The 22,566-nt window shown below is 35.7% G+C and overlaps 5 protein-coding genes across 5 annotated transcripts; 1 reads left to right on the forward strand and 4 right to left on the reverse strand.

Moving 5' to 3' along the window:
* Positions 1 to 314: 314 nt before the first annotated feature.
* Positions 315 to 1,685, reverse strand: LOC117614043 (S-protein homolog 6-like). The gene is made up of 2 exons (XM_034342716.1): positions 1,591 to 1,685; positions 315 to 737 (listed from the first exon to the last, which is right to left on the reverse strand). Exons 1-2 carry the CDS (start codon positions 1,599 to 1,601, stop codon positions 404 to 406), a joined length of 345 nt encoding a protein of 114 aa, XP_034198607.1. The 5' UTR covers positions 1,602 to 1,685; the 3' UTR covers positions 315 to 403.
* Positions 1,502 to 7,298, reverse strand: LOC117614042. The gene is made up of 7 exons (XM_034342715.1): positions 7,183 to 7,298; positions 6,787 to 6,879; positions 6,066 to 6,200; positions 5,866 to 5,955; positions 5,234 to 5,383; positions 2,963 to 4,560; positions 1,502 to 2,565 (listed from the first exon to the last, which is right to left on the reverse strand). Exons 1-7 carry the CDS (start codon positions 7,243 to 7,245, stop codon positions 1,641 to 1,643), a joined length of 3,054 nt encoding a protein of 1,017 aa, XP_034198606.1. The 5' UTR covers positions 7,246 to 7,298; the 3' UTR covers positions 1,502 to 1,640.
* Positions 7,299 to 8,202: 904 nt separating this feature from the next.
* On the reverse strand, positions 8,203 to 8,616 carry LOC117616173 (putative glycine-rich cell wall structural protein 1). The gene has a single exon (XM_034345406.1). It carries the CDS (start codon positions 8,614 to 8,616, stop codon positions 8,203 to 8,205), a length of 414 nt encoding a protein of 137 aa, XP_034201297.1.
* Positions 8,617 to 12,502: 3,886 nt separating this feature from the next.
* On the forward strand, positions 12,503 to 12,877 carry LOC117616186 (putative glycine-rich cell wall structural protein 1). Its single transcript, XM_034345427.1, has one exon. The coding sequence runs from the start codon at positions 12,503 to 12,505 to the stop codon at positions 12,875 to 12,877; it is 375 nt and encodes a 124-aa protein (XP_034201318.1).
* A 1,860-nt stretch (positions 12,878 to 14,737) lies between these two features.
* Positions 14,738 to 15,298, reverse strand: LOC117622249 (glycine-rich protein 23). The gene has a single exon (XM_034352856.1). The coding sequence runs from the start codon at positions 15,279 to 15,281 to the stop codon at positions 14,748 to 14,750; it is 534 nt and encodes a 177-aa protein (XP_034208747.1). The 5' UTR covers positions 15,282 to 15,298; the 3' UTR covers positions 14,738 to 14,747.
* Between the last annotated feature and the right edge of the window lie 7,268 nt (positions 15,299 to 22,566).

Genomic DNA, 22,566 nt, shown 5'->3' on the forward strand with positions numbered 1-22,566 from the left:
TAACCTATATTTTGGGATTAGACATATTAAATTGGACAACAATACAACATATTGTGTCTTATACGTCTAATCTAGAGGGGGTGTGACTCGACTCATAAGGACTCACTTGAACTCAACTCCAATCCAATTCAAATCGAACCACCAAATGAGGCCTTAAGGAATAAAGAATATGTAATATAGAACCGTTTGGCCAAAAGTATTGCTAAATCTCAAGACACCCAAATCATCAATATCATGTAACAAAATGGGTAAAACAGAGTGAGCGCCACATACTGCTTTAAGCAGGCATACATATTGAAAGAAAACTAGCTAACTACATTATTTCTAGGGAAAACTTTATTTGCATGCATGTGGTCCTAAACAAAACCGAACAAGTCCACAGTGCAATTTGCCGTGCTGATTTTCAGTGAGGCCATGTAAACTGCAACTCCAACCTCTTATGCGCCTCGATGAAGAGATACAAGCCATCCTGCTTCACACGCCAAGCGCAGAAATTTCTGGAACACCTAGTTGAATCTCTTTTAGCATCAAAGATGTCGAAATGCCCATTTACATTTCCCCAACCCCAACTCATGTCACAAGACAACACAGTGCTAGGGTTGACGTTCCAGGTAAAGTCATGTAAAAATAGAATCGAATGCTGGCTTGGATCCACGCCCGCGGCTTGGCACTGAACATTCAGATTGGTGTTTTTGGCCAAGTCGTTAAAAAGGGTCACTCGAAAATCAGCCATTGAGCTGCATATGGACAGGGACAGTAGAAGGAGAAGCAGAAAACTTAGTGTGTTCATTTTTGTCCTGTTTCAGAACCTTAGAGAAGATGCTTGATCAGATGGTTATTGAAGGGCCCGTATGATAACCATTTCAATTTTAGTTTTTATTTTTTATTTTTTTTTGCTATGTAATAGAGGAAAAAGAGAGTGATAATGGGAGCGAGGATGAGATTGAGAGAGAGGATGAGAAGGAAGGACGGGAGGGAGGAGTAACAAAAGTAAAAACAATTTCAAATAGATTTCATGTTTTAATTTTTGTTTTCACTTTTGTTACTCCTTCCCATCCTTCTTATCTTCTCTATAAATCTCATCTTCACTCTCATTCTCACTTCTCCCTCTTTTTACTCTATACTCTAGCACAAAAAAATAAAAACTAAAAACTAAAATTGAACTAGTTATCAAATGGCCTGAAATGTTATGCTTCTTTAGCTTCAAGCTTCCTTTAAATAGAAGAGCAGTTGTGAAATTTGAAACCAGCAACTTAAGTTTATTGACCAAAAAATACACTAATATGGTAACTGATAATTTAGTGGCTACCCCTATATACCTTTACTATTTCATTGGTGTGACAATAGCCTGAATTAAATTCATTTTATATATATACTTTGGGGGGTAATTCGATAGTTAACCCTTTTTTAAAAGATAAGCTTCGTGAAATTTGAAATCAAAATGATAAAGAAAAAAAAGGCAACCAATATGGTAGAGGTTGCAATGGAAACCTAATTTGAAGGCCAGGGATCAAATTGATATTTATATTTCTAATAACAATATATACAAAAAGCATTTTTCAGAACATGTAAACCAGCTCAGTACCTCACCTGTTAAGCATTGGAACACAACTTTCCAGGACTGAACAGAAATTTGCAGCCTAATCAGTACCAGCCAGGCCAATTAGTTGAGTAACTTCATCTTCCAGGCGAGAAAAGTTAGACAAGAACTTTTCATGAAGTTCATCCGAGCGAGATTGAATTTGCTGCCACTGAGAAATACCATCAACAATGAACTTCATACCACTCTCTACCAATTCCATTCCCTTCCTAATTCCATCCGGAAGTTTCCTTTTCTTATTGGTTTGCTTTTCACCATTAATCTCCCCCGTTTGCTTTTTGCAGTCGATTTCCATGTTTTCACATTCCGTAGTCTCTGGAATGACATTTGATTTCTTTTGAAACATTTTTTTCAGAGTTAGGCCCTCCCTCACAAGCAGACCAAGCTGGTCAGAGCTAGGCGTCATTGCAAGAAGCGCTGTTTCCTTCTCAAGAAATATCTTAAACTGAGACATGAATCTCTCCACGCTTGCCTCATTTGCAGATACTAAATCGTATGAAAGCGCTGCATCTTGCGGAACAAATCTCCAAAGTTCATTGCAACATGTCCGAGCAGAAAAATATCCAAATGCTGCAATGGCCAAATGAATAAATGCCCAATGCCGTTCTCTCAACAACATGTGATACAACTCCCACAGAGCAGAGGTCTTGGCACTTTGATTAGTTTCATTGATTTCCATATGAGCAAGGCCTGCCATGAAAAGAGCCAGATTTGGTTTGCATTCATACAATTGGGTATCAGAAGCTGCAGGTCCTGAGATAAACAGGTTTTCGAGCTCAAAGATTACTTTCTCCATTTCGTCAGAAGCATATAAATGGTTCATTTTTGAGATGATCCCCAATGTTTCACTCAAAAGTTTGGAGTAGTGCTCCTTCATTAGTTTATCTGAGGAAACTCTGTAGTTATGAATGATAGCAACTAAAAACTTCAGGGTCTTCACATCGATATCAGATATGCTGATCGGGCTTCAAGAGAGAAAAACACACTTCATTAAATATAGTGGTTAATAGATTCCATGATGAAAGGTGGAGAAGAAAGTACAAGAAAAAGATTTAACAGTGGTTTTGGAAATGGATGAAGAGGAATTTATGGCATCATGAAAAGAATACAGAAGAAAGTAATTATGAATAGAGTACTGTTAAACTGAAATTCTTCAAGAAACAATGGATAGGCTAAAGAATATTATATCACAATGAAATAATATTGGTTGTGCAGCATATTGTTTGTGAAGTTTGTTTAACCTTAGTAAGTCACAGTTCTCAAAAAAAAATATTAAATAAATAAACTTGTATGGTTGAATAATCATTTAGACTATAACAGTTTACTACCAAGTAACATGCATAAAGGTTTCTAGTCACTTACAGAGACTGCAAAGAAGCAGATAAAGCAAAGACTGGGACCCCAAAAGTACCAGAATGGAAAGATCTCATCGACTTGTCATCAAAATTTTCTACGAAGACATAGTAATCAGTAATGATTCTATGAGTTGCTGTACTTTTCATCTTCTCTGAGAGTAAATTTAATGGAAAGCCTTCCATGAACAAGGCCAAACGCATAACTGACGATAATTGAGCTCCATCATCACTAACAATGGACATGTAAACCTGGTCTACCATAGCTTGTGCACCAAAAGTAAGAAGCATGCTGATCGATCTTGCCAATTTTCTCAGAGCAGAACCAGGTACAAGAACTGATTCAGCAGATGCCACAAACTTTAATAATAAGCAGAGTTTACCAATAATGCCACTCGCCATCCCTGGCTCAGCATAACGCAGCATAAAGCACCAAAGTTCCATCACAATTTCCCAGCAAAGAAAGTGAGGATGAAATATATTCTCAAGAAGGAAAGACTCCAACTCACTCCAAGCAGGACTAGGAGAGACCACAAGCATGAAGATTTCCAATGCATTCAAAAGAAAAGAAAACATAGGCTGCCAGACAACTTCCACAGTTTCTCCAAACCCGTATAACCCAGGAACTTGCAAAAGCAAAATGGAAGCATATACACCTTCATCAATTAATATATCCAAGAACCAACCAAGCTTTCTGGTAATACCAAGTTTTACATCTTCTTCAAGATCAACAGAAAATTTCAAAAAACCAAGAAACAATGAAACACGACCAAGCAACAAGGCTTTTTCTCCAGGAAATGCTTCCCCACATAAAGAAAAGATTTCATCCAATGAACTTATCTTGTTAAATTTACTCAGATCTTCAGAAACAGTATCTCTGTAGCTTCCTTTACTGAACAGAGAGTCTAGAATCTCACCCTTGAACTCCTGCTTCATTTGAGATGAATTAAGTAACGAAATGAGTAAATCCAAGGATGCTTTCTCCAAGAGTTCGGTGAAGACATCAGCGGCAGTTTTTAAGAGCTTTTCATTGCTCAATAAAATTTTAAAGGTTGAGATCATTAGGATGCAATTTGTTATCTCCCCTTGTACCAGATATGCTTGACATGGATACAGGGAAGATATTTTTATTGCATTAATCAGATAAAACTTGACTGGAAGAAATGTCTTTCTAGCTTCTATCACAGAAATGGTTTCCTTCAGAGATGATGACCAAGCCTCAGCTGCACATCTTAACAATTCATTGACCAATGAGATCAAATTTGAAATTATATCTGCTACATTCACCTTTGTTGCAAGTACCCCCTCACCAAGCTGAAGCAAAGTAACTACACCTTTCCACGAAAAATTAAGAACCTTTACCAGACTGCCCCCATTATTAGCAGCAACAATGCCTATCTCACACAATTTTTCTATTGTATACTTCGTTACATTAATAACATGATTCATATTACTGAAACCTTCAACACCCATTCCAGTTTTGTCCCCTGCAAGTTTTTCATCCCAGGACTCCCAATTTACAGCTCGTGCGTATGCTCCACATAGTCTTATTACAGCATCAATGACCTCCAGTGCGACCTTTACTACTGATTCAAAGCACGGAATTCTCTGCATTTAGGTTGTGCAATGTCTCATGTGAGATGTGATCGGTATTCTAAATATATAATAATTAGTGTTCACAAATGGCAAATTGACCAATTGATCAACAAGTGTTCATTTAAATAAAACGGAATATTTTAAAGTTCAATAAAAACATAAATATATACTGGACCATCATGTAACACATATCTCAAAAGTGGCCTACGTATATTTATTTATGCAATCCATCACAGATTCACAGGTATATTTTAGCCTAACTCATAGGAAATAAGATTGGCTCATTCAAATAAACAAGAGTCTCAATACCCAATCAAAATCCCCTGGCATTTCATTGGAACCTTAATGTTAATGTAAGTTTTTTCCTTTGTTAAACAACAGAAATTCATAAGCCCTGACTCACCAAGTATTTAGCAGTACTAGATTTAGCAAAGCATTTCTTAAACTATTACTAAAATGCATTTCGAAAAGAAAATATTTGATAAGTAATATCTATTTCAAAAATATAGAAAAGAAAAAAGTGAAGACATTCTTTTCATTAACAGTTCTGTGGCGTCCCAAAGTTTGTGACCTCTTTCAATATGAATTACTACATAACATATAAGATCCAGAAGCTAAACAAAGTACATTTATTAGAATAAATGATCCATAAATAATATCACAGGAAACACAATGCAATAAGTACCTTAATCTCTGATATTGAATCTTTGATCAAGTTTAACTGTTCCACGAAGAATTTTTCAACAATATCCAATGACAGCTTGTCAACAGAAACAGGGAATCTTGCCAAAAATGAAAAACTAGCACCAGAAAAGCTCAGCAGATTCAGAAGCAGCTGCAAAATGAAGTACATAGTGTCAATGAAAACTGTATTCTACAAGACAGCTAGTTCACGATGCAGCAGACAGATGATGGAAGCAGCTCATGCATATGCTACTTTTTTTATTGAGTATGTATTAACATCTGGCATGGAATGTTATCCAAAATACCAGCAACTAAAGGACTGAAACGTTACAAATGTCCTACATGTCAACGAACTTCAGAAGAAAATCCCTCAAAGAAATAAACAGCATGCAGACCCTCCAATAAAAGGTATAACTTGGTTCAAGAACAAAATACAAGCTGACGGGAACAACATTTAATAGATCTACTTGCACACTTTCCAAGAAAAAAAAATTCAATCATTTTAAACTGCAGAATCTCCAAGTTAAGAAATCTGTCGTGTTAGTATTCAGGTTAAGACAAAGGATGCTTTATATAAAAAGCAACATTTCTTTCTGTAAGCAAATAAGAAGACTGACAGTGTGCAACATCTACCTCAAAGAACAGGTTGGCATGCTCTTCTTCTTGAGACTCCTCAGTCGACATAAGAGTCATTTTTAGGTGTTTACCACACCATATGCTGGCCTGACGGGTAAATCATGCTCAAGATATTAGACACCACAGGTTCCAATGAAGAATAAAAACTTAGTATACTTGCTCTTAATCCAAGCACACTGCCAGAAAAGACATATTACCTTGGTCCCAAGGGCAAGGAAATGTGCTAGACAGTTGGATATATCAGATTCTAGGTATTTTGCTGCCACCTGTAATATAGCCCCATTTAACATGCACTGGCTTATATCCAAGCAAGTATAGTCCTCCCAAAATGTCTAGTTTGTTGTTAAGAACAAAACCATGAACAGATGTTTGCTTAGCAAACAGTTCATGAGAGGATTGCATACCGAATTATGACCATTTGCAAAAGAATATAATGGTGGGCTGGTTAGCCATGAAAGCTTTCCTATGCATGTAAATTTGAAAACACATATTTCTAAGAAACTGTATGGCCTACAACATTGCATCAAAAGAAACACAAAGGTCATCATAAGAGCACTGAGAAAACAAAAAGTAATTGATCCAGTGGCAAACCTTTTCTCATCAACACTTAACAAGAAGCCAAAAAATGGGGTTATCTTCCATTTTATTACTGCGCACAATGTTTATGTACGAAAAATTGAACAAATATTATAATAGAACGTTGAAATGACATTATTGAAATAATCCTTAATTTCTCACTGAAATTGGGGAAACACATGACTATGCAGTGTTCCTGAAAGCTAAAAAGTAAGGGATGTATAAAACAAAAATAAGTGCATTTCAAATTTTCATAATTTGCTAAACACTGAAAAGATTAGAAATCATAAGTTTAATGGAATAAATTATTAAGAAAAAACTCAATAGCATTGAATTGGATACTGTGAGAGATTCCGCAAGGGAAGCCAATTCAGATTTCTCTGTTATTTTCAAATCCCCAAGCTTCGTAAGTAGTTCAATTCGATTCTCCACGACCTGCATAACACAGAAGTCCAGGCCATGGTTAAATAAAAATCAATAAACGTGAATTAAAATGAAAAATGAAAAATCGAAGAAAATGCCACTTCCATCAAATTTGCGATGAAGTTCAAGTTTTGATTAAAATAAAATTCAAATTTTGTACAAGCTACACGAAACCTAGCTGAGAAATGCAGAGCTAAAAGCTGAGAGTGAGAGAAACTAGAGCGAAATAGAAAGATAAGAATGAAAGGACTGAAAACCCTAAGATTCAAATTGAAATTTTTGCAAAATTGGAAATGGAAAACTGAAATTACATACATCTGAGCATCTAATGGCGTCTTGTATACTCTGCAATTCGCTGCTTGAGCTCCCTCCCTCCATTTCTTTCTCTTTCTCTCAACACAGCTTCTCTCTCTCTCTCTCTCTCTCTCTCTGTGTGGTGGATTTGGTTTCCCGCCTTTTCAAAAAGAAGAGACAAATTTATAATTAAACTTCGTTGAACAGAAAACCATATTTATAGTTTCGCCCCTATAAGAGGTTTAAATTCTCAACTTGGCCCTTTTTGTTTTCACCATTTGTGAACTTGGACGTTTTGGTGAATGGACCAAAGCTAAAGAATTGGGCTTGGTTATGGACTTTATTCAAAAAAATATATAATAATAATAATAATAAGTCAAAATTGGGAAGTTTGGACAGAATACAGGAGCTGAGTGTGAAGATAATATTGTTGGGTGTGGATAGTAAACTCTTAACCTCGAGTGTGACGATAATGATTGTTGGGTGTTCATGTTGTTGCGACCAGTATAATGGTATATGTCAATGCCCAATACATGGATTATATAGCATTGTAATATAATCAGTGATATAACTTGTCTGCTTGTTATAATATATATGAATGACATAGTTGATTTTTCACTCTTAAATAATAGTAGCAATAAATATCCACTTATATTATAACACGTTGACAAGTTATATCACATGATCGTATTACAATACCACACTATAATTACTCATACCTAAGACATGGTGTGAGTTAGAATGATTTTAATCATCAATTGATAGTTGTGGGGATTTGTGAACAATTTTCAACATTACCAATTAAGTTGGTACCTATTTCAATAAAGTGAAAACTGAGTGTCATTAGATCAAATAATTGTTAACATACAAACACAAGACTAGGTTAACATACTTCACTTAGAAAAGTGAGAGAGTGATTACTAGTTTATTCACTCTGTTGTAGGAGAAGCCTAGCAGCTAGAAAGAGCAACACAACACAAGACTTTCAAGTAGAATTGTAGGAGCAAACACACGCAGCTTATGTATATTAATTGCTCTAAATTAATGGTAGCCTGGGGAACTCTTCCCATCTAATTTCCCAGGCATGCCTACACCTCCAGAGCCATCAAATCCTCCAGTACCGCCAACACCACCACCTCCAAAGCCAGTTCCACCTCCGAAGCCAGAACCACTACCACCACCGCTGCCACCTCCACCACCTCCCCCTCCGCCTCCTCCACCGCCACCACTTCCACGGCCATACCCACTCCCTGAACCAAACCCTGACCCTGCACTACCCGGACCGGCACTGCTGCCACCGCCACCACCCTCGCCTCCTCCTCCGCCCCCAATTCTACTGCTGATGGACGGAGATGGTGTGGGAGCCAGTGTCTTAGAAAACGGTGGAGGGCTTACAGGGTGGACTAAGGTTATGAAAAGGAAAAAGGCTGCGTAAATCAATAATATCCGAGCCATGTCTAATTAAACACTTTATGATACTTGCACATTTATGCATGGTTTGCAGAGTATGATCTGTTTATATAGGGCAAGTCGAGGATCCAACTCACGAGATAGGTAAAGTACTATCGAACCCAAGTCTACCAAGATGACGCATATTTCAATATGGGAGCTCCAAGTTTTGTTTCCTTCGAACTTTTAGATTTAACAAATGAAACCGGGCATGTAGCAACGTGACACCTATGTTTTGAATTTCGGAGGTGGCATGCGTTACAATCAAAGGCTGCCAATAGCCATGATTTGCTTTCATGGCTAATGCCATGCCATATTGCAGGAAATCTGCGCATAGGACGTTACAACTTACAAGAGCATTGTCTTCTTTCCTGCAAAAAGAACATTCAAGGGGAGTATAGGTACTTGGATATTGATCAAAGAAGAAACAGGGGGTTTTGATTTTCTTAACCGAAAGATTTTAAAAAGATACCATCTTTCTTTGATTTCTCCATATTTTCTGCAATCAGTACGCAAGTTTGGGGTTAAAGCTAGATAACTGATACTTACTTGGGTAAGAAAAATGCTCCCTAATAACAAGCCAATCGTCACTGTAGCATATGGCATGTAAAGTACGCCATGCTACATATGTATGTGGTGTTGAGAATGCCGCACATTGGAAGATGGAAGGATCTTGAGTTTCTCTACCTATTGCCAATATTATTTTGGATTGGATGCTCACATGTTAATATATGGTCTGAGAGCAAGCTCATCGGCAACAAGTTATACATGAGTAGCTCTGCTCTTTAACTTTTGAATATAGATGTGTTTCATATTCTCGTCCTCAACTTTACAATTCTAGTTTCTTCCTGGATAATTCCAATATTTGGCACTTTTCGTGGGTACAACATCAACAAAATTCTCAATGCTAGCAGTTTAAGTTTACCGTTTCAAGGACAAAGAGACAAGTTTTTCTTTGTATGTTTGCTAAGAAAAAGGAAAATTGGGGTATATTCAATTAGGATTCTAGAGCATTTTTAAAAGATTTTTTTGAAGTGCCAAATTTCATAGAACTTTTAGATTTCGAATAGACTTCAAAAGAGTCCTATATAATTTTATTATAAACTTCCTTAAAATTTGTATCGCTTTTATTCCAGACTTCCATAATTTCTTTAACATATTTCTTTAAAAACGAATGCTAACTTTGACATCCTTACCCAGACAATCAAAAAACCAATCAGGCCCAACGCGCAATCCCATGCATGATCTCCTCCTATTCTTCAGACATATGTGATGCATGGGCTGCATGGTTGCATTCATCAAAAGGTCTAATCGCACTTTCAAAATTCTCTAGTATTCCTAAGCATGAATTATTGGTTACCCAAACACATCTTTTCCTTGAACAACATAAAACAACATTTAAAAAAAGTTATGTTTGACGAAAAGCAAAATTCAAAAGAAATTCTCAAGAAATATAGTGACAATATGTATAACAAATTTGAAAGAAAAGTTTAAGGAAAATATTCAACATTCATTCATTATTCTTGATTCTCAATGTTGTTATTGTGCCCGACATCTCTCCACATATTCAAAGCTATACCAACTCTCCTATCATTAACATTATGCCGTTGTTGTTCTTGTGTTTTGAAAACTAGTGCAGGATCCCCTTCAGTAACCCGTAACAATGAATATGAAGAAGATTCGTTCTCCAATTCATCAGGAAATTCGTCGGATCTACACTCTTTTTGAAGAAAGTCGTGTAGTCCTACACAAGCTAACACTAACTCTGTTTGTGTCGTATATGCAAATGGAGGTACAAACTTGAAAATTGTGAATCGTGATTTAAATATATCAAATATCCTCTCAATGACATTCCTCAAGGACACATGACGAAGATTGAAAACTCAACTTCATTTGTAGGTTCACGACCTTGATCACCAAACTCTTGGAGATGATATCGAACACCTCAAAATGGAGCCAAAAATTAGCGTCGGTTTGGAAATCCACAAGCCACTAAGAAAAATTTACCTGATAATAGATCACACATATTTTGGTATCCAATGTATGCCCAAATGTAAACTATAAATAAAAAAATAAAAAAATACCTTGTGGCACCTACATTTTTCATTAATCTTGGGAGTATTTCGGTTTCTACAGTTGCCTTGCTTAGCATACCATTAGCATCACGCCATCTGCGAGATGTAGCATCAACCATGAGTTGCAAAAACATTATGCTCTTTTCCACACTCCAAGCATTATAATCTTGATTGCCCTTCCCTTTTCCAGTTACTTGTTGTGCATTTCCACACTCCATTTGAGTGATGCAACTATAAATTTTATCATATCAATCACAAATAAAGCATAAAAAAATATTTAAAACCCCACAAAATACTACAGACATTGAAAGATAATTATCAAAACAATGCTACAAGGTTGGATGTTCTTATCAAGATAATTATCAAAACAATGTTCCCTATAGAATTAAAAGGGTAGCTACAGCTTCCAACTAAACATGGATGCTGCCATTCATAAGAATTATTCTCTCTGCTCATTTGATTCAAAGTTAATTTGTCTAAGTGGTCATATTAAGCATACGATATAACTTTAATTATTTATTATTTGTACAAATTCATTTTTCAAGTTGTTCATCGAGTGTTTGGTCATTCAACAAATCAGAGTTTGAACTAAACTGCATAATAAAGTTGAAACACGCAATCAAGAGAAGTGGAATTTGAAACATGCATCGATTCAGCAACACTTCTTTCATATATTTTTATTGTTATTATATAAAGTTGTATATAGATAATTGAGAAGAAAAACACGGATAAACCTTAACCCCAAGCTAAACCCTAATAATACCTCAAACTATATCCTAATAAGAAGAAAAACATGATGAAGAAAAATTATGGAAAAAAGAAAACCCAACAAGGTATTGATCAAATAAAAAATAGGGAGCGTAAATTCACAGATGGAGGAAGGTTGTTTGTCTTCTGTGAAGAGAAAAGATAGGGTGTATGCAGAGAGAAAAACTAGCACATTATGAAATCTTTTGGGGGGATGTTGGATTTATTATGGTCTTTGTTATTTATACCTTAAAACCTACCAAAATTTACCACTCAATGAATCATTCCAAATATATGACTTTTTGAATACACCTATGTTTTATTCTACTTTTTTATAATCCTAATTGAATACACCCATATTTATATGGACTCTTTAAAATTTCATACAAGTTTAAATTGAATACATCCAGACTTGTATAAACTCTTTTAAAATTCGTATAAGTCCAAATTAAATACACCTAAATTTTTAAATCTTTTTAAATACTCAAGAATCCTAATCGAATACAGTCATCAAAGTTTACTAGCTATGTGCTTGGTTGTTATTATCTATAACATATTTTGTTTAAAAACCTGAATATATTGAAATTCTAGGAGAGTAAGCATAGTAAAGAGTTTGTATGAAAGGTCCAAATTAATAATAATCAATGCCTAGTAAAGAGTCTGTTTCCTCTCCATGTAGTTCAATAGAAATCCAAAACTTTTTTCGTCTTGATAAAATTCAAAAGTACATTATAAGGTACCAGTAGAATTCTAATGGACCAACTTTTGTAGGGCTATTCCACATTGGAACAGTAAATTTTCTGGTCTGATTTCCATCAGATTCACGGACGGGAGGACCCTGTCCATGCATAAATTAATGTCTGTCTACAATTATGATGAAGTCAGTGCTGAGACTGCTCACGAGAGAGTTACAGATTCACATGGGGCTATGCATGCAACACATTTGCTTGTATTTCATTGAAATACAACTGCTCCAAGTCTGTCTTCTAGCAAAAGTGCTCTATAAAAATGGATTAGGTTTCCAAAGTAAAACAAATATATGTAAGTTTAGCTTTCTAAGAGCATCAAACATGAAGGAATTATTTTTCATGTTTCATGTGCTCCTCCTTGTGTCGTCTATATTATCGTATAAAAGTAGTGGCCTCATGCCCAAGATTAGAGATAATATGTTGAATGAGAGTAAGTATAACGCTGATGGTACTGAAAATGATTGCTGTGGCTGTGGAGATGGGAATGGTGGGGGAGGCTTGGGAGGTGATGGTAGTAGTAATTTTGGCGGTGGACGTGGTGGTGGACGTACGTGGTGTAACCGTGTAGGGGGCGGAGGAGGTGGCAGCGGCGGTGGAGGGGATGCAGGGGGATCTGGCGGAGGTTTTGGCTTTGGGAACAATAATGAAAATAATGGAGGCGGTGGCGGAGGGGGTGGAGGGGGTGGGGTTGGCTAAAGGAAGAGCGTCATGGATTTCCACAAAAGCTTGTAATTCAGTTCAGAATTGTGGCATGTTTCTAGGATGCATCAGCCCAAAATAAAGCTTTTGAATTTTCAGATGTGTTTTGTGAATTGATTTGCTAGACATGGTGACTCTTATGTTTATTATTTCATATCTGACATTGTGATAAATAAATAAAAAATTATTATTCATAATAAGATTAGAAAATTTGATAGAGGTCTAAAAATCCAATTAATAATTGGGTCTAGTCCTCGAAATTATTGTTTATTGATACAAGTCCCTTGACTAGTTTGCCACGTAGATTATATTCCATCTTCGACTTGATTCAAACTTTTGTATTTAACTGATTTGTATTTAAATTTTTTTGTTCCTATTATATCCCTATTGTCTAAAATGAGTAAGATGAGAATTTATATGCCATTATTTTTATTTTTGTTCACCCTATGGTAGAGGTATAGTATATATTCTTGTAGATAAATTATCCTATGGTGTAGGTATATTGTCATATTGCCTATTGCATAGGTATATATTTGTTTTTTCCTATTTTAGACAATGAATAATAGTATTTTATGTACATTTTTTTATAGGTAACATACAATTTTATTTGTCTATTTTTGTATCTGACTTATAGGTAGTCTTCTAATTGATGTTCTTAACTTATAGGTAGTATTCTAATTTATGTTCATGACTTATAGGTAACATGATTTATCACTAAAAAAATTTTGTTGCTAATAAGAACACTATTTACCTGTATGTTAGGTACATAATTTAATGTAGGTGCTTGCCTAATTAATTAGTATAATATGTGGGCCTTTACTTCAATTGATTAATTTGTATTTTACCCATATATTAGGTAAATATTATCAATGAAAGAATTCCAAATTAAAAACCTGAAATTTAATTACAAGTAAATAATTCATTAAATTTAGATTTTTAATGGTTTCCTTATGTACCTCAAAGGGTAAAATCGACACAATAAAAAGAATAATAAAAATCAAAGGACCTACATCTAAAACTAAAAACGCCTGAACTAAACCCAATAACAATTAATTGTTTTGAACCTAGATCTAAGAACCCTAATAAGATCAGCCAATTTATTATATGTCAGATATGAACTGGCCTGACATTAATTTAAGAACAAACATACACTGTCGCGGGCAAGAACAAGCCGTACAGATGTTCACCATGCAAAACGGAAGTTTAGTATCGATCACATAACTATGGACTTTTATATATTTCAAATTTCATTCTTTCTTTTACGATAGTTAATTGGCTTTTTTTCTTCCAAATTAGAAAGGGATGGATGGAAACTCACGCACGAGTACCATGAAAGGAAGCTTGAACCTATGAATTATGGAAAGAAGCTTGAATCTTAAACCACTTTGTAGCACGCTAAAGACCTAAATTATAATCCGACTAACACCCCATTGGTGATAATCAAATGCCATTTAACTCGCAGTAAGAAAATCATAAAGTTTATCGTTTTTGAAGTTTAACGAAACATTGTTTTTGTGTTGATAATATTATGCTTGGTAACAATCAAAATTATATTGTTTCAAGAGATATAGAGCGCTGCATGTAAGGGATTAACGTAATAAATCAATTCATCATGACTAGTAATTTCAAAGACAATGAAGGCTAACTCCATTCAATACAAACGTAATTAGAAAACAATGGAAAATGATACAAATCATTGGATGCATGCCTCAAAGAGACAACCCAACAATTACAACTAGAGACCGATAATAATAAAGTCGAAAAAACAAGGACAAACCCCTAATAGGCCTAATTAACAAAAGACCATTCTACTAATCAGACAGCTAGCCATGCATGCAAAGCAATGAAATATTTAGAAAAAAAGTGATCAAGGACATGGAAGAATGCCACCAGTTCCACCACCAACTCCACCGCCAGCAGCACCACCTACACCACCTAAACCGCCAGCTCCACCAGCACCACCTAACCCGCCAATACCGCCAACTCCACCGGTACCGCCACCTAACCCCCCAAGACCGCCGTGACCAGCACCACCACCTAACCCCCCAAGACCGCCGAGACCGCCAGCACCACCACCAACACCTCCAATACCTCCTACTCCCTCAACACCTCCAATTCCACCAGCTTTGCCAATCCCGCCACCAATTCCACCAAGAATAGGCATCACACCGCCAACTCCAGCCCATCCTCCCATCCCAGCAAACCCACCAACGCCGCCATATATGAAGTTCTTCTTGTCACCAAGGCCAGTAGGTGACTCTGCCGTTGGTGCACTTGCATGCACAACCACGGTTTGCTCATTATGGCTAACATGGTCATCTCCAGGAACCTTACGTGCACTGCTTGCATGCAATAGTGCTGATGACAAAGCAAGCACCAAAACGACACGCCACATCTCCATTTTTGATCACTCTCGCTCTCTCTCTCTCTCTCTAAACTCTCTAACTCACACTTGGTGTTGCTCTCTTTGAACGACACCTGAGGGGTTTGTGCATGGTTTATATAGGGGAGGGATGAAGAGGTGCGAAGGTCGGGGACAGTTGAGGGTAATTAATAAAGAGTTGTAGTAATTAATGGAGAGGAGCATGCGACTTGGTGCTGTTTCAATGGTCTCGAGAAGGGAAATGAAAATGAATGAGAGCTTTGAATTTGGGATCAGATCGATTGAGAAGTTAGGTGGAATCAAAAGAAGAGAAAATTGAAGGAAGTGAATTAATGTCATGTCATTCTTGCGCATTGCCAAATTTGGTGGTGTTGTGACTTGTGTGCGTCTCTTGCAATGTCACTAGGTTTACTACATCGGAAGATAAAAATGGTAGTTTGTTATGACTTATTTAAATGGTTGGGAATTTTTATTTAAAGAAAATTTATTTAATTCACTATACTTTAATTTTTTTATTTGAAATTCTTAATTCAGAAAATGATTAAAAAGTCCATTATAAAAAACAAAATGTTAAAATGGTCCAGTGCCTTCAAAATTGGATAAACCAGTCCAGTTATTGTTCGACAGTAACATGAAATAACTCCTACGTCACTGTCAGACAGTGACACGAGAGTTGTTCAGTGTCACTCTCAGTGAGTGACATAAGAGTTATTTCACGCTACTGTCAGATAGTGACTGGATCAATTTGTCAAATTTTGGAGGCGCTGGACCATTTTGTCTTTGTGCCCTCCTATTTGTCGTTATATGGTAAAATTCCTTCTTAATTCAAACCCCTGTGTGCAAATATAATTGCCAAACAAATAGATTTAGTTATAAAATTAAGGAAGAAAATGTTGAGAGAAGTGATATTCTAAAGATAAAGTTTCACAATGTATATTCACATTTCATCTTTGGTAGAGCCACCTATTTATAGGCTTAAACACATTACAAGTTAGGAGATTTTTTTATTTTTATTTTTATTTTTATTTTGAGAAATTCTATGGTTGCATTCATAATTCAGCCAAAAAAGTCACTAGCCACAAAAGGCCAATACAAATTAGCCACAAAATGGCCATTACATTAACGGAGCAGTCTAATATCAAAATTAAGAAAATCAGGTATGTCTCCACTAACGATCAGGCAAGATCGAAGAAACTCTAGCATAGGCATCCCAACTAAGATTGCAAACTTAGAATAATAAAAAATAAAATAAAGCTTGAAAAAACCAAGCCATAACAATACAAATAAAACTCTCACAAAGGAGAAATGAAAAGCTCTCACAAAGGAGAAATGAAAAGCTCTCACAAAGGAGAGGTGAAAACTACACAGAGAACTCAAAGAGTCTCTGCAACTTATTCCAAACATAAAGAAATTGCAAAAAAGATGGTGGTGGAGATCCGACACCGAAATGCAGGTGAAGATCCGATGCTGAGCCGCAGCCGCCTATAATGGTTGGATGAAAATTATAACAAAACTAAGACAAATAGGGAAAACCCTTTGTCTATGAAAATGGGGGAAGAGGTGAAAGGAGGAAGAGGGGAGAGGGGAGAGGGGGGAAGAACAATGGCTTCCTACCCCCTCAAAGTGGAAAAGGCTCTAAGAGTGTTTTTGGGAGAAAGGATGTAATAACCCAAAACAAAAATTCTGAGTTAATTATTAATTTATTTTGGAAAAAGACGATTTTGCCCTCAACATATTTTATTGGGAAAAAGTTGACTTTTTGACCGAAAAGGAATTTGACAATTCCACTAACACCGTTGCGTAGAGCACGACGAAACGAGTCCGTAGACACGGAGTTGACTCGAATCGGAGTTGCAACGAAGAAAATACGGTCAAAATACCGTGAAGGGCAAAACGGTAATTTGAACAAAATCAGATTTTTATCCCTTCTCTCTCTCTTCTCCCTCAGTTTCTCTCTCCTCTCTCTCTCTCTCTCTCCCCTCCCTCCCGCGCGAGCTGCCGCCTGCAACTCAACCCAGCCGCCGCCACAAGCCACCCCGAGCCACGGCGCCGGAGCCAACCTGACCATCTCGCCCTCGCCGTCACGTCCCAACCCTTCCCCGCCGCTCGCCGTTCGCCATTCGCCGGAATCGGACGAAAAATCGTCCGATTTTGTCTAAACTTCCAACCCTTCGTTCTCCTTCAATTCTCCTCCAAATTTGTCGAGTAACGTATGGATTCCTACCTATTTTTCACGCTCTAGCTGATGGTTAGATAGGTTTGCATCAATTTTAACCGTAGATCGCCCAGTTTTCGATTTGAAATTCGGCCGAGTTTCGGCCTCCGTGATCGGCCGTTTCCGGCCAGATTTTGGGGTAGGTCCAAGATCAAAAGTGGCTCCAAATGTGGTGTTATACCTAGAAAATGAGTTTGGAGCTGTGGTTTTGAGTTTTTCCAGCAAGGTGTTATCGCTTTGGACACCCACAGCTGCCGGCGTGTTTGGCGGCGCGTGGGTAAGGGTAGTGCAGTGACCCTGTGTATTGTTGCGATCCTCGTGTCGTCACGAGCGCATAGGATTTCGCGGATCTCAATTTGGATACCGTTTGAGCCCCGAACGAATTTTCCATATTGTGCGATTTCCGGGTTCAGTACTGTTGAGCCGTTGGATCGCACTCAATTTCAGATATGTTATTCTACATAATTTTAGAACCGTGTAGGATTCAACGGATTTTGAATCGGAGTCCCAGATACTCCGAAATCGCGAACCCTGGGGCTAGGGTTTGGAAATTTTGCGATTACACGATTGTAGTCAATCCGACCGTCCAATTTGGGCCAGACTAGCAGGATATGGGTATTTCTCTGTGAGGAACCTTTAGGAAATCCCAGATTGGCAATTGGAGGTCGTGGACCCTACAGAGTTCCATATCGACCGGTATTGCGGTTTATCGCTTAGTGAAGCTTCTGGTCTTTTAAGACCGTTTTAAATGTCTAAGGGCTCGTTTGGTACACAGGACTGTCTTGGCATGGACTATGCTTAGGGACTGGCTTGGCTTGGTCTAAGTTGGATAACACTTATTTTGCGTTTGGTGTATGCTTGGACTAGGACTAGAATTTTTTTTATTTTTTCAAAAATATCTGTATATATATATGTATATATGTATTTTTATAATATATATAATATATATATATGTATATATACATACATATAATATATATATATGTATATACATGTATATAAGTATATTATAATAATATTATATATTTTAAATAATACAAACGTACATACATATATATGTATATATATATAAGTGTATATAGGTGTATATATGTATATTATAATATACATGGGTATAATACATATACATATATTTATATATATGTATGTATATTATAATATATAATATATATGAGTATGTTATAATAATAATAATATACATGTATATATGTATGTATATATACATATACATTATATATATTATAAAATACATATGTATATATAATATATGTATATATATTATATATTATAATATACATATATATATATATATGTATATATATGTATATAATATATGTGTATATAGGTGTATCTATATATTATAATATATACATGGGTATAATACATATACATATATATATATGTATATTATAATAGATAATATATATGGGTATGTTATAATAATAATATACATGTATATATGTATATTATAATATATATATATATACATACATATAGTATAAATATATAATGTATATGTGTATATACGTGTGTATATGTATATTATAATACATACATGGGTATAATATATATACACATATATGTACATATATATATATATATACATGTATGCTATTATTATAATATTAATATGTATGTGTATATGAGTATATTATAATAACAATATACATGTATATATCTATATGTATTTATATATTATATATGTATATATGTGTTTATATATATATATATGTGTGTATATACGTGTATATATGTACATTAATATATAATATAATATATATTACATATATACATATGTATACATGTATGCTATTATTATAATATTAATATGTATGTGTATATGAGTATATTATAATAATAATAATATATGTGTATATATCTATATGTATTTATATATATATATATTATATGTATATATGTGTTTATATATATATATACATGTATATGTGTATATACATGTATATATGTACATTATAGTATATGTGTATGTAATAATAATAATAATAATAATAATAATAATAATAATAATAATAGTAATATATGTTATTAGTATTACAATATAATATATGCATCTTATACATTGGTGAACATGGGATTAGCTAATCCTCCCTTTCTACATGGGCTTAGTAGTCCCCTCTTAATGAGGTGTTTTTGGTGAGCCCGGTATTAGCAATCTCATCTAAGACTAGAATTAAATGAAACAAACATGGTACTAAATTTAGTCCAAGCCAGTCCAAGCCAAGCCTGTGTACCAAACGAGCCCTGAAATGCTAAAGTGGGCATAGGAATGACTTAAAGTTAGTGCACATATTTTTAGAAGCCAGGAGTCAGGGTTTTAATTTAATATTTTTATTGAGCAGTTTTATTAATTAAATAATCATGGTTTAATCAGGCACCCGGGGCCAGACAGGCCCGCTGGAGGGACCTTCAAGAGGTCCAGCTAGCTCGGACCAGAAGTGAGTGGACTTTTCTTTTATAAATGAATTTCATTATTTGATCTTGAATAAGTTTTATTGAATGTGTTTTTCCTACCATGATTTGTGCAGTGAAATATCTTCATTTTTGTGCTGCTTAGTTGAATATGCTAAAGAGTTATAGAAAGCAGAATTTGAGATTTATATCAGATAAAATAGCAGCATAGTTTCAGATTTAATAAAATTCAGTTATTTATCAGACTTTTCAAAAATATTTTATTTTAAACCACCATGAATACCCAGCTACAGTTATTGCCTTCAGATAGGCCGATGTCTACAGACATCCAGTTTACTTTCAGTTTTGTCAGTGCACTTGACATTTGCCTCACGAGTTTCGGGGACGCCCGGACCGTGAGTGCCAGGATTGCTGCTCGGTTTGACTTGGTGTCACCGAGATCTGCCAGGATTGAAGCTCGGGTTGACTTGGTGTCACCGAGACCTGCCAGGATTGCGGATCAGGCTGACTACGGTCCCCTGAATCCTACCAGTTACAGCTCGGGTTGACTTTGTGTCACCGAGACCTGCCAGCGGATCAAGCTGACTACGGTCCCCTGAATCCTGCCAGTTTGCGGCTCGGATAGGCTGTGTGTCGCCGAGACCTGCCAGGGGAATTGACGGAATTATAGGGGTACACCTAGGTGGTAGTTTTAAAGTGATTTACAGTATTTTCATGCAAGTTTTATTGATCTTGAATGCGATTATATATATATGTATATAAATCTGTGAGTGCTTTGAATTCAAATACAGTTGAATATTCAGATTTCCATATCTATTTTTTTCAGTGGGGGTTATTATGTTTATAAATTGTTTTCTAGAACTCTATTTTTGTCCACTCACACTTTTAAATGTTTTGCCCCCCCAGGCAGTAGACGTGCACAGGAATCCACCACCGGGCCTTCTCCTAGCTCCCGCGCCCCTATGTAATGTAGGATTTCGTTGTAAAACGCTTAATTTCTTTGTATATTTTAGTAACTGCTCTGATATCTGGCCATAATTGGAAACCAGAACTGTTGGATACCTTGTTTACTTATTCTGGCAGTTGGATGTAAATATTTGCTCGTTTGACAGGTAAAAATTTTGGGTTTTAAACAAATTACAGGGGAGACTCTGCCGAATTTTCGGTAGGAGTCCAGGCAAATTTTAAACCTTAGTTTGTAACAGGAAGGGTAAAAAGGTCTTTTGTGCCCGACATTCGCCAAGTGTCGGACACGCACAGGGTCCGGCTCAAATTCCAAAGTGGAATTTGGATCGGGTCCTGTCAAAGGAGGCTAGGGTTTCCCAAGAAATGCGTGTTTAGGAGATTAAACACCATCATTTATAATATACATACAGGTTACAAGCACTAATTACAAATACTTATTGCATACGTTACATAGAATTCAAGGGTGGAATACTAAGAGGTATGGTGGTCATCCATCAACTCATGGATTTACAACACTCCCCTTTGGATGTCCACAATCAATGACATAGTTGCCTCCTTAAAACATTGCTTGAAAACCCCAGTGGGACAAAACCAAAGTGAAAGGGAAAAAAGTGCAAATTCTTTTGGATCATTGATATATGGTGTTGGACGCGATTATTATGCATCGTTAAAACCTTGTTAGGAAAAACCACATGGGATTAAAATGTGGTCTAATAGCACATTGCGCATATGTCCGATGTAGTAGAACTTCGATGGTCCCCATGATTGATATCTCCCCCTGGTCTTTAATAACTTCTTGCATATAGACTTCGAAAGAGTAGCTTTAGTAAAAAAGTTCTCCAGATTATCTTGTGAAGGAATTTGTTTGACTCCAATCTCTTGGATTTTTGAAGCTATGGCACCCTTGATGAACACTTCTTTGATTTAAGCAATACAAGCAACATTATCTTCATACATTATTCAAGTAGCAAATAAGGCTATTCAAATTGCCACGTAGGTCAACAAATTTCAATTTGAAGAGTTTTATTTGCTACAATTGGAGATGCTCTTACAAGTTAGGAAATTGAACATCATCATTTACAATATACTTATAGGTTATAATCACTAATTACAAATACTTAGTGCATAGATTACATAAATACAAGGGTGTAATACTAAGAGGTATGGTGGTCATCCACCATCTCATGCATTTACTACAAATTTCAAATTTAGGAGATTTGAAATGAAGAGATTTAAAATATATAGATTTGGAAATTCAATTCAAAATTCAATCTTGCATCCAAATATGGCTAATTTAATCTAATTTATGGAATTGGGAATTTGAATTTTGGTGTAAGAGCATCTCCAACAGTAGTAGTAAATAAAACTCTTTAAATTGAAGTTTGTTAACCTACGTGACAATTTGAAAAGCCTTATTTTCTACTTGAATCATTTTTGCTCCAATAGATAATTCAATTCAATTAAGGCAATATCATGAAAAAGAATGAAAAATATGAAAACATGTGAAAAATGCCTATGTATTTATTTTATTTATTTTTTTGAGAGAAAAATGTCTATATATTTATTATATAAAAAGAAAAAATGCATGTTTTTAACGTTTTCAAGGTAGGTTTTGTTTTCTCAAAGTAAAATCAAGTTAGGTTTCACATGCCCCGTTTGGTTCATGGGAAATGAAGCTTAGGGATGGGAAAT

The sequence above is a fragment of the Prunus dulcis genome, chromosome 1 (assembly GCF_902201215.1).
Source record: "Prunus dulcis chromosome 1, ALMONDv2, whole genome shotgun sequence".
NCBI classification, from domain to species: Eukaryota; Viridiplantae; Streptophyta; class Magnoliopsida; order Rosales; family Rosaceae; genus Prunus; species Prunus dulcis.